Source organism: Notolepis coatsorum (assembly GCF_963971535.1).
Source record: "Notolepis coatsorum genome assembly, chromosome: 1".
NCBI lineage: Eukaryota > Metazoa > Chordata > Actinopteri > Aulopiformes > Paralepididae > Notolepis > Notolepis coatsorum.
In genome coordinates, this window is record NC_140165.1 from 230192849 (window position 1) to 230206776 (window position 13928).

At 39.9% G+C, this 13928-nt stretch overlaps 1 protein-coding gene across 3 annotated transcripts in view; it reads left to right on the top strand.

Annotated features, from left to right (window-relative positions):
* The window catches only part of tfdp2 (transcription factor Dp-2), a 129711-nt gene that overhangs the window by 70428 nt on the left and 45355 nt on the right, over positions 1-13928 (top strand). For all 3 annotated transcript variants that reach the window (XM_084321761.1, XM_084321762.1, XM_084321763.1), the window contains 3 exons: positions 863-978; positions 7764-7811; positions 10829-10849. In XM_084321761.1, coding sequence (XP_084177887.1) covers positions 863-978; positions 7764-7811; positions 10829-10849 — 185 coding nt within the window. The remainder of the gene's footprint in view (positions 1-862; positions 979-7763; positions 7812-10828; positions 10850-13928) is intronic.

Genomic DNA, 13928 nt, shown 5'->3' on the forward strand with positions numbered 1-13928 from the left:
ATCTGTCCCACGCGTTCTTTGCAGCTCACAGTTGTTAGTTCTGCCCCTCTTGACTGTGACAAAAAGGTTTTGAACAAACTTAATGTCATAGCTTGTATTTGATGATATTCTTCTTTGTTATTTACTTGAATGGTTTGATCATTGATTGATGGAGTAATATGGGGTTCTGATAAACTAAAATAATTTGTTAAAATAACATAAGCTAACATATTTTTACATCTATGCAAAGGCATATGCAATATGTATAACTTGAATAAGTAATAAATACATAATACAGAAACATGTTTAACTATATGTAAATGAGTAGCTATATTTATTTTACATTACATTAACATTTATACGGTCGTTGGCCCTTTGAGGGCAACCATAATGCTGATGCGGCCCTCTGTGAAAATGAGTTTGACACCCCTGGTGTAAACCATAGACTTATATAGAGGAAACCCACCCAAGATGTTGGGGGCATTACCACTGGGCAAAATGTAAATGTTGGCCTTTGGTATTTTTTCTACTCGCTTAGATTTAGCTCCCAAAACGATCTGGTCCAATCTCTGTTTTCGACCCTGTCGTTTGTTTGAAACTAAGGGCACCCTGATATCCCGGAGATGATAAAAAAATTGTATAGGGGGCATTTATAGAAAAGAGATTTCGATATGGTCCTGGATCGTCGAGATGAAAGAGACTTGAATTTATATACAACCACGTTTTTAGATTTGGAATGGTTCTTCAGTTTCAAATCATAAAACAAGTGTAGTTTTGGGACGGTTCCAGGAGGGTTGTGAAATAAATCAATTGCAAGCCCTGACAACTAGTCTTAACCTCTGCGTTCTGTCATTGTTGCTGTGTGTTCATTCTTTCCGTGTAGATCATCAGCAGCACACCACAGAGAACAGCCCACCCAGGGAACATTCTGCTGGGGACTCCGTACGCCGCTGCCATGGTGGCCCAGGGACACAACAACCAGGAGGAGTGGACGCCAGGGTGAGAGAGAAGCGTGCACCTGCACACCTGCACTTACAACAGCAGCCAAACCCACGACCACGGCTGCCTGAGGCAGCGGTCCTGCAGTCTAACCTGTCCCCCGAGCAACAGTAACATTAACAAGAGTTCTGCTTGCCTAAAAATATTAAAATGAAGCTTCCAAATTCAGTGTTTCCCCTACCATTGCCTTGGCCCGCCCCCCCTAAAAGCTTGCTTTAATCCCAGTCACGTTAGCAAGCTCGGTTCATATCGATACTGGCAGCTGGATTTGGGCAAAATCATCACGCGAGATGTGAAAACAAACCATCTGGCAGAGTCAACAACAGCAGTAGCACTTGAAACGCCTGTGTGTGAAGACGTTACAGCAGGGCTCCAGAGTGCGCCTGATTTGGTCGCGACCCGAAATAAGTCCCTGCTTTATCTTTCCACAATGGGTCAAATGCATCTAACATGTTTTGCTACCTATAAAGGGGTGATCTATAAAGCTATTCTGGATAAACCCTCCTACCAATTAGGGCTGGGCGATATGGCCTAAAAACACCACATTCGATTTACGATTTTAATCAATTTTTTTTTCTTAAAAACTAGAAACGCCAAGGAAATCATTCAAATAAGCTTTGTTTTTATTTGACACAAAAGAATTATCAAACCAAGATGAATTTCCCTATTGGGATTGAAGTGCAAACCTAACTTTCACCAATCTTCACTTAAAAGATTTAAGTAATTATATATATATATATATATATATATAAAAGGTTACACTTGATCAAACAAAGATGAATGTCCCTATTGCGATTAATAGTGCAATAACTTGCTTTTTCACCAAACTTCACAAATAAAAGGTACCTCTTGATCATCAAACAAGAATGAATTCCCCTATTGGGATTAATAAAGTGCAAATCTAACTTTCACCAAACATCACTAAAATAAAAAGGTGACTCTAAAAAAAATTAAAATAAAAAATTGGACAGGCTGCTTTTGTATATAAGAATTTGTTCTTAACACTTTGGGTGCCGGAGGTTAAATTCATTATATACCATGGGTTGCCAGCTCTATTTGTCTATTAGAGGGGAGGCCGAGTCAGTCTAAAGTGAACTTGATTGATCCATGTTGGCAGACTACACAATTCTTTGTGTGTAATATCTAGTTATTATGTTGAGTCAAAATACGTTTGTTGGCCAGCCGTCTGTTGGTCATCGGTGTTCGTAATCTTACATTTAGATTCAATGTTTGCTCATGCATATCTTGGGACACCTCTAGCTGATAAACCAATCAGGATACAGAAACGGGAAGTACGGACCCCAAAATTGTCAACAAGAACGGAGAATCTGACTGGAACGCTAGCTGTATTATACATCGCAACATGAGACAGTAAATACTATTGTAATAAAACGTTAAAAACTATGTTCAATTTGTGTATTGTTTTGTTACTATATAAGATTGTATTTCGCACTGTATTAAGCCATATCGACGTCAGGTGAGCTTTCTAGCCATTAGATTGTTAACGTGATATTAACGTTAGATCTACGACCACAATTTGATTCCAAGTTTTTACATACCTCACTTTGTTGGTCTCTCACGAAAGTCTTTCTCTGGACTGCAAATATACTGTCTCATAAATATACTCTTCCAATATATAAATATACATATAAATATATTGTTTTAGATGCTGTTGTCACTATGAATTACAAATGGGGGACCCTGATGTAAACAAGACAAACGTCTTTCTCTGGTCTGCATCCCATCTGCAATTGTTTGATACTTTTCTGGACTCTTTGTATCATAAACAGTACTGTATTTGCAAATCTGGTATGTCATAATTAAATGTATAGATGTAGCAGTAGGCCTACTGTATCTGTATGTCATGTATGTCATATATGTTATGATGAATTGAAAATGGGGGACCCTGATGTAAACAAGATGAAAGTCTTTCTCTGGTCTGCATCCCCTTAACAATTGTGTGTATTGAGCTGTACTGTATTGTACCCATTCTGCAATCTGTTAATACAGTTTTCAATTAATGTCAGACGTCCTCTCTATAAAAAAACGATTGAATTGCTCAGAATTTTAAATTATGTCCCCAATAGGACATAATAATATTAATATTATTCCCCAGTATGACACAATAAACACAGAATGAATGCTACCAAAGAGAATGCTATATGCAATTTGTGTATAAAGTGTGTATTAATCCTGTAACATGAGTCAAGGTCAGATCTAGCCTGGCATAGAGAACAGAATGTTGATTTTTTTTGATCAAGTTTCTTTATTAGTTGTCATACAGAAGTACAGAATACTTTTATATAAAATGCTTCTTTCTGTTTTGCTCCAGAGATTGTGCTAGATAAAAATAGATGAGTATAAAATAGAAGTCAAGTACGTAGACAAGTGTTCAATATATACATACAATGTACAATGCAGAGTAGAAAAGTAACTGAGTTACAATACAATATACTATACAGTACAATGCAGAAATGGGATGAGGTACAATTTACAGTAAGGTGTAATGAGGTATGGGTTGTAGTGCAAATTCTTTGCCAATAAATATAAAGTGTGTTTAGGTGTTCTAAAGTGGGTGCTGCAGTCAGTTGTTTGTTTAATAGTGAGTGTGTGCGTGTGGATGTGTGTGCTGTGAGTGCATTTGATGGTTGTTACATAGTGTTATTGTCATTTGTATGTGTGTAATGTGTAACTAGTACAGTGGAGGGGTGTCCAGTCCAGGGCCCAGAGAGTAGAGAGCTGTGTGAGTCGTCCCCGGACAGCTTATGTGAGACCATCCTTGTTCAAAAGTTGAGCTCTTGCAGATTAGCCTGGCCCCACTTCTATCCAGAACAATATATAAGGGGACTGCACATTGTTTATTCACTGTGCTGTTTACCATGGCCTCTCATTCAATCATGATATTCATTGTTTTGGGAAATACAGGTCCTGCAGTTGCCACTCTGATAATGGTTCTTGATATAGAGCAGTCACCTCAAGAGCTCAATCTTTGAGCTTGCATGATTGATCTACTATAGAACCCTCAGGCTAGGGTTAATTAGGCCTAGAATATATCTGTTGTGTGGTCCAGGGTTGAGCATCTGGGGAAACAGAAAAACAATCAATACATTTTGGAACATTGTTACTACAATAGATAACGGTATTCATCATATTAACAGATTGCAGAATGGGTACAGTACAGTACAGCTCAATACACACAATTGTTAATGGGATGCAGACCAGAGAAAGACTTTCATCTTGTTTACATCAGGGTCCCCCATTTTCAATTCATCATAACATATTACATACATGACATACAGATAGACAGTAAACAACAGCACAGGGACCATCCAATATCAAACTATTGTTAAGGGGATGCAGACCAGAGAAAGACGTTTGTTTTGTTTACATCAGGGCCCCCCATGGGGGGACTAACCCCTTGGATCAAATCTGAGGTCACTAGTCTTGGGGTTATCATAGATTCAGAACTGAACTTCAATTCTCATATTAGCAAAGTGACGAAAACATCGTTCTTCCATCTCAGAAATATAGCAAAAGTACGACCATTTATTAATCAGAACGATGCTGAGAAGCTAATTCATGCATTCATATCTAGCCGGTTAGACTACTGTAATGCACTTTTCACAGGTCTCCCTAAGAAAACCACAGAGAGGCTTCAGCTAATCCAAAACTCTGCAGCCCGACTGCTAACTAGAACCAAAAGGAGAGAGCACATTAGTCCAGTCCTAGCCGCTTTACACTGGCTTCCTGTAACATTTAGAATTGACTTTAAGGTCCTTCTCCTTACATACAAAGCTCTAAATGGACAGGGACCTAGCTACATCGCCAACACTCTAATAAATTACACACCAGCAAGAACACTGCGATCATCAGCTGCTGGACTACTAGAGGCTCCCAGAAGCAGTCAAAAGAGGATCGGTAATGCAGCCTTTATCAACTATGCCCCAAAACTATGGAACAAACTACCCCAAAACATCAGGGAAGCCAACTCGCTAGACATCTTTAAAAGACAGCTTAAAACCTATCTCTTTGCTCAGGCATTTCACTGATAGATATCTGCTACCACCTAGTGGCAAGAGGAAACATCAGGGATATCCTGACACAACTTGTATTTATTCTTACCCTGCCTACTCTTTTACACTGCCTATCAAATTCATGTGTCGGTTATTGCACTTTTTACTTCTTACTGATGACTATTTTTAAACTGAATCATTTTAAACTATTCTTATTATTTGCTAGATCCAAATGTGAAACACTGATTATTTATGACTATTTTTAAACTGAATCATTTTATTCTTATTATTTGCTAGATCCAAATGTGAAACACTGTGATTATTTGTTCATGAATTACAGGAGTATTACTGAATAGAGAGCCTATTAGGATGCTAGATCCTAATGTGAAACACTGTGATTTGCCATATCTTGCTATGCTCGCTCATGCCTGTATTTTTTATGTCCGTTCTATTTTATAATTTTTTGACTATTTTTAAACTGAATCATTTTAAACTATTTTTACTATTTGTGTTACTGAAAACTGTAAGCGGAGAGCCTATTGGGATGCTAGATCCTAATGTGAAACACTGTGATTCTACCTGTCTATCTTTTTATGCTCGCTTATGCCTGTATTTTTTGCTGTTGTGAAGCACTTTGAACTGAAACCTCTGTATGAAAAGTGCTATACAAATAAAGTTATTATTATTATTATTATTATTATTTGTAATTCATAGTGACAACAGCATCTAAAACAATATATTTATATGTATATTTATATATTGGAAGAGTATATTTATGAGACAGTATATTTTGTACATATGTAACTGTTGTGACAACGTCTTGTGACAAACAGTACTGTATTTACAAATCTGGTATGTCATAAATAGATGTAGCAGTACAACGTCACAGGCAACAACACATACCGCTATACCATAGTTAACACACAGCAAGAATGTGAAACAAGTTACTATTATTAGTATTGGGTTAGAGTTGTTTGATTTACACTAACGTAATGTTAGATTGCTATCTGAGAAAGTTAAAATGCTAACGTAACGTTAGTCTGTGAGCTGGCTACAATATTTTCCAATGTGTAATCGGAAGTCAAAACGGATGCATATAAACAGCTGATGACTCATAACTTCCTATCACGTTTGAATAATGCTGTAGAGTTAAGTAAAAATGCATTTCAATAGTAATGTATATGAGTATTGAGAGCTTACCGATGCAGAGCTAAATCCAGTGTTGTCAACAGACGAGTCGCAAATTTACTTCCTAGTTTCCGGAGCTTGAGGAATGTCATTGGGAGAAATCAAGTCACCTGACGTTGTAACGCGTTTTGATTGGTTCCGAAGCAACGCCCCTTTTCACAAACGTAGGTCGTTTTTATCTTATCAACACATTAATTTCATAAAGATATGACCCAACAACCGTTGCCAACAAACGGAAATGTGTTATTATAGTATATTATGTAGTTCATATTACAATAACATATAGTCTGTTTAACCAGATCAATCATTTCATTAACGGAAGCCTCTAGAGACCTTCGGCCCACCGTCTATATGGAGAAGTTCCCCTTCTTTGCAGGGCTATAACTTTTTAAATCCTATTGCTAGATTGCCATTATTAGGGCCCATTCAAAGTCCTATATGTATTGTTCAGGGTGAAGCAACGTTAAACTTTTTCATTCACATATTCATACTAAAATATGGTCTAATGTATAAGTATGTTTTCATCTCTTTCTGCAGCTTTCTCCAGAACATGATTTATAGCTCCAAATGCATTATATTGATGATGAAATACAGTTTGATAGCGATCTGTGCCAGATAATAAATTTCAACAGCACGTACTTCTGGAAGTTACTACACGTCATCTGATGTTGACCGGATGGCCGAGGGGGCGTTTATAATTCCGTGGGCAGCGTTATACCATTCATCTAATGTGGGTCAAATGTTCATCATAGCAGTTAGTATCGTACACATTGAAAAATAACGCTGAATCTTACCGTATCTTCCTCGCGCCGTTGGGCGATGAGCGTGGAACAGACATTTTCCTATTATGGGATGTAGAAATATCCGGTCCATTTCCAGGTTGTATAATAGTATATACGTCCAAATCATGTTGTTTATCGAGTTATTTGCAACGGATCGCTATGTATTGTATCGAGCGCGAGTGCCGGGAGCTATAGAGAGTGCCCGGAAGTAATATGGGCGATCAGCACTTCACCCATATCACTTCCTGTTTGGCGATTGCGCCGATCGGCCACCAGATGGCGCTCTTGAACCGCTAGAGAGTTCAGTGGGGCATTTCGGTGGGTCTCAGGGCTGCGGGTGGAAAATATGATTCCGATCACAGATTTTTGAAATATTGATATCAAAGACGAGTTACGGCGTCTTCGGCAACTTGAGCATGGCTAGGAATGATGTCTTAACACGTCTTTCGGCACTCAAAGTGTTAATTGCTTGCCTGGATAAATAAAGGTTAAATAAATAAATGCTCTGCCAGAGATGAGGAAAGTGAGCTTTTTATGTTCTTCGCTCCCTCTGCTAGGAATAGCATGCAGGAGGACTAACAGAGTTGGTAATTCTGTCTGAATTTAAAGCACTTGTGAGTTAAATGGTGAATGGATATTTTGGCAATTGTCACTGTTCTGGGTATTTATATTGTTTTTGTGATGTCACTCATACCATCCTCCCTTCTCTATGTTGTATGTTTTGTAATTAGTGTTGTCTTGTCACTTGTAACTTTCTATGCTGAAGAAGAAAAGCAAAACTAAGACCGTATTTTATTTCCAGGTCCAAGAAGCGAACCCATGACTTCATTAACTCCTTCCTCTCTGACAGGTGAGTTCTGTCATTGCTGCGGCTGCCTCACTTAAACAACAACAAAACCAAATTTACAGTAAGGGCGCTGGTACATGAGCGAGAGTAGAAAATACATTTATTTGTGGTCGCTTGAAGTGACCGGTCACACAACGCCAGGGTGTGGCTGGTGTGTATCTGCTTCCTCATGTACTTCCTCTGTTTTCACTCACTACAGTTTAGGTGCCAGAATCCACTGATGGCAAGCCCTTATAGGACCACAGCGGTCTAAATATGACTATTGAATATTACTAATTGGTACATATTTTACACAAAACCATCTTCCTTCTTGGATTTAAAATGTTAAATTTTTTTGTATCTTTTTAAAAGAAAAAATAACATTATGGTGACTATAGATTGATTAGATTTATTGTCATCATATAGCAAAAATACAGTACAATGAAAACAAGTTTGGCATCCAACCAGAGTGCAAATGTAACAGTAAAGTGCAACGGTAACATACAATGAGGATACAGAGAAAACCCACCCAAAATTATCTCCTGGTCACGCTAACAAATTGGTCGCTTCCTTGTTTATGTCGGCAAACGCACTGCTTTCTGGTTCAATGCACGCATGGAGAGAGGGTACATTTTAGTTGGCGTGATACATTTAAAGTAGGTTCATCACCATATCGGTCCAAAAACAATATTTTTGGGGTGCTGAAACCCTAAAATGAAACTAATTTAAAGCTAGTGCTCTCAGATAATAACTCTAGCCGGTAAAACGGTGAATCGGGACCCAAAGTGTCCCGCAGAGTCTCTTTCTTCCTGCCGGATGCCCGCATGACAACGGCAGCGTGTTTTAATGAGCCGCGGGTCCCGTGGTGAGAGTCTAAATGTGTTCATCTGAGTCGTGAGCGCTGAGAGAGCCGGATAACTCGGGCGACAGATGGACAGTGCAGCCATTTAGTGCCAGTGCATGGACCGCCTCATTAGTTAAACTGTGAGGCAGATCATTATGGTACAGTATAGTAGTTGAACTGTGAGGCAGATCATTATGGTACAGTATAGTAGTTGAACTGTGAGGCAGATCATTATGGTACAGTATAGTAGTTGAACTGTGAGGCAGATCATTATGGGTACAGTATAGTAGTTGAACTGTGAGGCAGATCATTATGGGTACAGTATAGTAGTTGAACTGTGAGGCAGATCATTATGGTACAGTATAGTAGTTGAACTGTGAGGCAGATCATTATGGTACAGTATAGTAGTTGAACTGTGAGGCAGATCATTATGGTACAGTATAGTAGTTGAACTGTGAGGCAGATCATTATGGTACAGTATAGTAGTTGAACTGTGAGGCAGATCATTATGGTACAGTATAGTAGTTGAACTGTGAGGCAGATCATTATGGTACAGTATAGTAGTTGAACTGTGAGGCAGATCATTATGGGTACAGTATAGTAGTTGAACTGTGAGGCAGATCATTATGGTACAGTATAGTAGTTGAACTGTGAGGCAGATCATTATGGGTACAGTATAGTAGTTGAACTGTGAGGCAGATCATTATGGGTACAGTATAGTAGTTTGATTTGATTTTTTTTTTTTATTTGAAGTCTTTATTTCGAACATGCAATGAATACAACAAACAATAACAAAAAAGAAAAACAACTCAATCTGCATGTTCGAAAAGGAGTAGGAAGAAGTATACACTTATTTAATCCTACCCCTTTTCCACTACTCAAATGAGTGTACTATTTTAAACATAAAAAAGAAAAGAAAAGAAAAAAAAAGAAAAAAAATATATATATATATATATGCAAAACAAAAAACAAAAACTATATATGTATAAAATAAAATAAAATAGAAAACAAAATAAAAATGTAAACACCCGTGAATATCAAGTCCCTTCTTCATCCCTGTACCTTGTGAACATAATTTCCTTATACATCAGTTTGAATTGTCTCATGTTTGGACATTGCTTTAGCACCACATTTAGACTGTTCCACAGTTTCACTCCACATATTGAGATGCAGTGTTTTCTCATGGTAGTGCGTACGTTTAGCACCTTTAAATTGTGTTCTCCCCTCAGATTATAACCCCCCTCCCTATTAGTTAAAACTGTGAGGCAGATCATTATGGGTACAGTATAGTAGTTAAAACTGTGAGGCAGATCATTATGGGTACAGTATAGTAGTTAAAACTGTGAGGCAGATCATTATGGGTACAGTATAGTATGGAGGAGATGGACCGCCTCATTAGTTAAACAGTATAGTATGGAGGGGATGACGATGGGAGTGATTGTCACCAAGGATGGCTGGATGGGCACTTAGCATGTCTCTGTGCAATTTATTATCCCTCCCCCCTCCCTAGTTTTCTCTCTTGATGCCCCTTTAATTCTTTTAGTTTACCTTTACCCAGAGAAGATTTTTTCAGGAACACGCTGCTACACACCAGTACGTCCAGTCTGGACATTTTGGCCACTGAGCGGTGCTTACCGTCTTCTCCAGAGTCAGACAATACGATGGATACCAATTTCCTCTCTGTGCGTTCAGTAGAAAGCTATCCGGCTGTAAGCTAGCCTAGCTTAGCACAGATGAATGGAAGTGGATACAGACCACTATAGCCTAGCTTAAAACTCCGTGAGGGATGCTTTTGGCCAACGGCTAGGCTGGTGGCAAGTGCTTTGCTCAAGGGCACTGCGACGGTAATTGTTGAAGGAGGGGTGTCGACTCCTATTTCCCTGCTGGGAAAAACCCAGCAACCACCATTCCAGGCATAATGTGTTTAAACTTTTAATTCATGTCGTATCTGTGGAGCCACTCCAGGGTTTGTCTCTTGATGACATCATCACTACAGTTTTGTCTCACCGGTGTTCAGCTGAAGGAGAGACTTCATATTCACACATTTAAACTGAGCCATACCATGTATATGAAATATGTGAATTCCAATTTTAGGGTGGGTTTTCCCTTTAGGAATAGTGTGTGTGTGTGTGTGTGTGGTAATAGTTTACATGAGAATAGTTGTGACTTAACCTGGTTATCATCCTCTCTGTTACAGGGATGGAGACGACTCAGCCAGGTAAAGTGGATTCGCACACTACAACCTAACAAAAACCTTTCAGTATTTAACCAGCCAATTAAAATGCACTATAAAATAATCTGTCTGGGTATCTGCAGGGTATTAAAAAGGAACAACGTTTTTTCGGGGGGCAGCCCGGCTGCCGGGAGATGAAATAATGTGAAATATAATTAAATGTTTTTGTATTGAAGTCGTTTTTTTTTTTTTTGCTGGGCTACCGGGAGCTTGGTGCGTCTGGGCAGGGGCTTGTATGGAACGCGCAGGAATTAAAATTGGCGCACAACGTGTAGCCGCCAGTTCAGTGTCCCTAATGTGTTTAAATTTTTTTGCTGGTATGGTCGTGAAATTGCCATTCAATTCAGCTCTAAAGGGTATTAAAAAGGTTATTATTATTATTATTATTATTATTATTATTATTATTATTATTAAAAAGGTCTTAAAAAAGTCTTAAATTGAACTTGTCGAAACCTGCAGGTTACCCTGTGTTTGTTCGTCTGTCGTGTCTAGCAGAGTACACCAGCCACGGTGCAATTTGGCTGGTGGCTGGTTATTAGACTCCCACCATGAGCCCAACACAGATGGCCGGTGTCACTAGGAGGAGGGCCAGGAGGTTAGCAGGATCACTGGCAGCCACACGGAGGAGAGGAGGGCCAGGAGGTTAGCAGGATCACTGGCAGCCACACGGAGGAGAGGAGGGCCAGGAGGTTAGCAGGATCACTGGCAGCCACACGGAGGAGAGGAGGGCCAGGAGGTTAGCAGGATCACTGGCAGCCACACGGAGGAGAGGAGGGCCAGGAGGTTAGCAGGATCACTGGCAGCCACACGGAGGAGAGGAGGGCCAGGAGGTTAGCAGGATCACTGGCAGCCACACGGAGGAGAGGAGGGCCAGGAGGTTAGCAGGATCACTGGCAGCCACACGGAGGAGAGGAGGGCCAGGAGGTTAGCAGGATCACTGGCAGCCACACGGAGGAGAGGAGACCGTCTGAACACACTGATACTGTGTCTTATCCTGCTATCTGCCCCCCGCATCGGTCTGGTTGCCATTTGAGCACAACTGTAACTGACTGGTCTCGTAATGTGTGGCTGCGTTCACACTGTTGATGTCCGCTACTCATTTGTAACTGTATGTGGACATGACTAGATTATGTTAGGATTGGTAAAATGTAAGGTTTGGGTAAGAATTAAGCTCCGGCGTGTATTGGTATGAGTAAAGGCATTTCATTTCAAACCTTTATTTCAACTCGTGAGACACTGAGGTTACCCTAATTTACGGCGATGACGAGCTTACAAAAGGAGACACGGTTTATCAGCATTTTCATACATGGATGGCACAACAAATAAGAATAAACAATAAAGAATCAGCTAAGACAGTTAGAAGTCAACACCGTGGTCGGAGATCATACTTTTAAATGCAGCAAGAGAAGGAAGAACCTTCAGCTTCAGAGTCAGTTGGAGGGCATTCTAGGTGTTGGAATGAATGTAAGACGTGTGTGTGTGTGTGTGTGTGTGTGTGTGTGTGTGTGTGTGTGTGTGTGTGTGTGTGTGTGTGTGTGTGTGTGTGTGTGTGTGTGTGTGTGTGTGTGTGTGTGTGTGTGTGTGTGTGTGTGTGTGTGTGTGTGTGTGTGTGTGTGTGTGTGTGTGTGTGTGTGTGTGTGTGTGTGTGTGTGTGTGTGTGTGTGTGTGTGTGTGTGTGTGTGTGTGTCGCAGAGGATGGCTGTTGAGTGTTACACACACTCCACTGAGATATCTGACCTTTGCTGACTCACCCTCTCTCTTGCACTTTCATGGTCTCTGCTTTTCACTCTCACTGTCTCCTCCTCTCCTCATCACTTTTTCTCCCACATCTCTCCTCTTTCTACTTCTCTCTTCTTTCTTTAGTTTCTCATCTCTCTGTTTCTTACATCCTGCTCGCTTTCTGTCATCTTCGTGTTCTATTTTCTTCTCCTTTAACATCCATCCTCTCCCTTTGTCCCCTTTCCTCTTAACTTGTCCATCTTATATACGTTTTCCATTCTCTATCTCTCTCCTCTCTCTTGTCTCTCTCTCCTCTCCTCTCTCTCTCTCGTTGTCTCTTGCTCTCTCTTTTGAAATGCCACAAGGTTTATATAACAAGCTATATAAAGAATTTGATTTGAACAATAAATCCAGCCTGGACACAAACAGCATTATGACCCATCCCTGTTCTGGGTACTAGCTCCTCATATCCTGGGGTCAATCTGTCTCTCTATGCATCTAGAATATCAGGATTATCTCTGTATACATGAAACTGAACATTCCAAAATTAGGGATGCACTGATACCGATTCTAATAACAGGTGTGGTTTTGTTGCAAGATTTGTTCAGAACTACTTCAGGTCATAAACGAACGCAATAAACAAGATACAAGATACTTTAATGCCACACAACGATGGTTGGTGGTAATTGTTTGCGGTACAGATTGTTAAGCACTGGTTACATCAACATGAAACATCACACATCAAACGCCCCCCTCCCACCTCCCAATCCCCACAATAAATATATATTTACATAAATACATACAGGACAGTCACGGTAACAGTGTCAGTCAGTGACAGATGCTTACCCGTCTGTGCAAAGGGGGGCGGGCCAGGGTGTTCAGTGTTCGGACTGCTGTGGGGAAAAAACTGTTTGTGATGAGTGTGTCTGGTTAAAATGGACCTGTAGCGACCTGAGGGCATGTGCTGGAATAAGTGGTGTGCTGGGTGAGAGGGATCGTTGACAATTTTACCAGAGCGGGTGACTGTGCGTGAGGTGTAGATGGAGTCCAGAGAGAACAAATGCTATATACAGCTGTTATTTGCATTTCAAAAACAGTAACATCAATCTGTCATATTATGTACAATCAGTTTCCACTGTATTTAGAAACGCAAATGGACTGCCTTTATAGAGAAGCTAATGTTATATACAACTAGCTAATAGAAATATAAACAGACTGCCTTGATAGAGAAGCTAATGTTGTATATAACTAGCTAATAGAAATATAAACGGACTGCCTTGATAGAGAAGCTAACGTTATATAACTAGCTAATAGAAACATAAACGGACCGCCTTGATAGAGAAGC